Source organism: Echinops telfairi, unplaced genomic scaffold (genome assembly GCF_000313985.2).
Source record: "Echinops telfairi isolate 266 unplaced genomic scaffold, ASM31398v2 ScPeMD7_7468;HRSCAF=8506_0, whole genome shotgun sequence".
Classification (NCBI taxonomy): Eukaryota; Metazoa; Chordata; class Mammalia; order Afrosoricida; family Tenrecidae; genus Echinops; species Echinops telfairi.
The window spans coordinates 67,711,422-67,714,737 of record NW_022111369.1 but is presented as its reverse complement, the minus strand read 5'-3'; the positions used below and the strand labels follow the sequence as shown (position 1 = coordinate 67,714,737).

The following is a 3,316-nucleotide window of genomic DNA, read 5'->3' as shown; positions in this document are numbered from 1 at the left end:
CTTTGCCTTATCATGAATAACAGCTCCCCTGCCCCCCGACCCCCTGCTCAGGTTATATTGCTAATTTGGGATCTCTGGACCGAACCACCAGAAAACATTTACTTTACTCTTGTCGTCTTAGAGTCAAGATTCTGGGTCTGAGAATCGTATAAACACAGTCAGTCTCAAGGAAGCTTTGGAAAGGTTTGATCACAGCCCAACCCCATCAGTGTCCTCTAGGAGTTCAAGAAAATCATCTCATACAGCAGTCTCAGACCCTTCCTGTGAGTACCTTACCTTGAAAGCAGGCTTCCTTTAAAGAGAGTGCTTCTGTGTGATCTGTGTTCCCCGGTATCAGCGATTGTCATCAAATGTTGCTTTATAATTATAAATGTTAACATTTCCAAAATATCTTAACCTTTCAAATAAGTAGGAAGCACAGAGTTGACATTTAGCAAAGAATTCATTAGGTTTGTCAAAACTCATCTCAACTGCCATCAGATCAATTCTGATTTATAGAGAACCTACAGGACAGGGTAGAACTAGCCCTTTGGATTTCTGAGGCTATAAATCTTTCCTGGAGCAGAAAGCTTCATCTTTTCTCCTGTGTTTGGTGAGTTGGAACACTGAACTTGTGTTTAGCCGCATAACATGTAACCCACTACACCACCAGAGCTCCTTTAAGTTATCAAGTGACCTATAAAATATAAGCAGTAATGTGGACAATGTGGCCAAACAGCCTCAGCCACTGGAGTTAAGTCTCATCAAATCCTACCGCTGCCAGCCTACTAAGGATGCTTTGGGGGAACCCTGGTGCTACCTTGGGTATATGCTGCTGACCCAACGTTATGTGGTTCAAACCCATCAGCAACTCCATGGGAGGAAAGACCTGGCAATATGTTCCCATAAAGATTAAACACCCCGCTGCCATTGAGTGAATTCATAGTGGCCATATGTAAGGTTTCCTTGGCTTTGTGTATGGAAGCAGACAGCCCCTTTTTTATCCCATAGAGCACTAAGTGGATTTGAACCGCTGACCTTGTGGTTTCGCAATCTGACACTGACCACATGGCCAGGGCTCCTTCCCATAAAAATCACAGCCTAGGAAACCCTAGGGGCACTTTGGCATTTAGAATCACTGTGTATCAGAATCCACAACAACAAATTAATATCGTCCATTTGTTTTTAATTATCACTCAAAAAGAATGCCAAACTATATCTTTTTAACTGATAAAGCCAATGCATGCCCTTTAAATTCAGCTTGCTGTTCAAAAATTTTAGGGTTTTGTCTCTAAAAACTTCCATAATTGTTAAGTGTACAATTATTTTTATGCTTTAAGGTTTTCTTTGTCATTTTCTTTTTCCTTAAAAAAATGAGTATAATAAATGCCACTGATCATAGGTGTAGAAATTAATGACTAGAAGAGTGCTTTGTTTAAAGTCTCACCACAGTTTTACATGTGTGTGTGTGTGTGTATAGAAATTATTCCTCTCACTATCAAGAACCTCATTTTATTGAACTGTCTAGAAAAATAACTTTTTTCTTCACAGAAATCGATTTTGAAATGACTCTTTCATAACTGTATTTCATAAACTACTTCCTACTGTTCTGTTTTGTTGACCTTAGCAACCCCCACGAAGATCCAGACTGATAGGAGCACTCCTCCCAGGCAGCATTTATCGGCTCACGACAAGCTGGCACAGAGGAGGTCATCGTTCAGCAGTCACGTAAGCTCTTTACTGACGGGGAGGAAAACAGCATCTAATAAACCTGTTTATGTTTACTCATGATCCCTTTCTACACAGACCAAATTGGTTATTGGTATTTTTCATAGTACTTAAGATTTCACTTTTTTGTGTACAATACTTAGCATATATACCAGTCCTTTAAACTTTTTTTTCCCCTAAAGGTAAAATATTGGGTTTATTTCCTAACTGTAAACGTTTTAATTTAGAGGCATTTTTATTTAGGAGCCCTATGAGGTACTGTGGTAAATACCTTGGAAGATTAAAAAAGTAAACAAAGAACATACCTACACTTCACTAATAAGAGTATGAGGCAAATTGAATATTCACTAATAGAAGTATTTTGCTTTCTGGTGAAATTGCGCTTGCATGGTGTAACTGTCATCATTCTAGTGTTATTTCTTTTGTTTCTAGTCCATAAATTCCCAGTCTGTTGGTCAGTCATTAACACAGCCAGTGATGTCTCAAGCTGCAAATGTACCAGTTCCACAAGGCATGTCCCAGGTATTTTTTTGATTGTTGGTTTGTTTGCATTGAGTACTATAAACTGATAAATTGCTTTTAAGTTAATATTTGAGTTCTTTAGAGTTTTAGAAATAATGGGTCTCTGCTGGAGTATTTAAGAGTATCTGGAACAATTTTGATAGTTAGTGATTGTGGTGTGCCACTGGCAGGGGCTATGGTTGCTAATTATCCTTCAATGCAGACCAGTCTTATTCAACAAAGAGTTGTCTTGACTGGTATACCACAATACTCCACTCCCCATTGAGAAATGCTTTAGACCTAAAGATATTGAAGATTAAATACAACTCTTCATTTTGTTCTCCTATAGATATTGGAAGAAGTAACTTACATAACTTACATATCCTTCCATTTGTCCACTTATTGATTTCCTGTGTGTGTCAGATATTACAGGTGTTGACAATACAAAGATGAATAAAATGTAGTAGCCATACTAAGAGAATATTACATCTAAAGGGAATGACAGACAACGTATAGTTAGAGGTTTTGTTCTGCTCAGTGTGCACAGTAGATGAACCTTAGTGCAGCCTAAGGAAGTGAAGGAAAATTCTCCAGAACTGTTTCAAACCTGAGTCCTGAAGGAGCTCTCAATATAAAAATCAGTAAGACAAAGGAGAGGTATTACCACAAGTGACAATACACTGGTGTGTGAGACCACTATTGTAAAAAGTCCTTAAAAGGTTTTCACACTCATCTCCTCCCTGCGACCCTTCCATAAGGGGATGTCCAGTTGCCTACAGATGGGCTTTGGGTCCCCACTCTGCACTCCCCCTCATTCACAATGATAAGATTTTTTGTTCTTTGATTCGTGATAACTCATCCCTTCGACACCTCGTGATCACACAGGCTGGTGTGATTTTTCCATGTGGGCTTTGTTGCTTCTGAGTTAAATGGCTGCTTGTTTACCTCCAGGCCTTTAAGAAAGACCCCAGATGCTATATCTTTTGATAGCTGGGCACCATCCGCTTTCTTCACCACATTTGCTTATGCACCCATTTGTCATCAGCGATCATATTGGGAAGGTGTGCACACAATGATAGGATTTTTTGTTCTTTGATGCCTGATAACT

The 3,316-nt window shown here is 39.1% G+C and overlaps 1 protein-coding gene across 1 annotated transcript in view; it reads left to right on the top strand.

Moving 5' to 3' along the window:
- CLOCK (clock circadian regulator) overlaps positions 1-3,316 on the top strand; it is an 87,575-nt gene that overhangs the window by 63,738 nt on the left and 20,521 nt on the right. The window contains exons 15-17 of the mRNA XM_045284083.1: positions 122-263; positions 1,607-1,707; positions 2,140-2,229. Coding sequence (XP_045140018.1) covers positions 122-263; positions 1,607-1,707; positions 2,140-2,229 — 333 coding nt within the window. The remainder of the gene's footprint in view (positions 1-121; positions 264-1,606; positions 1,708-2,139; positions 2,230-3,316) is intronic.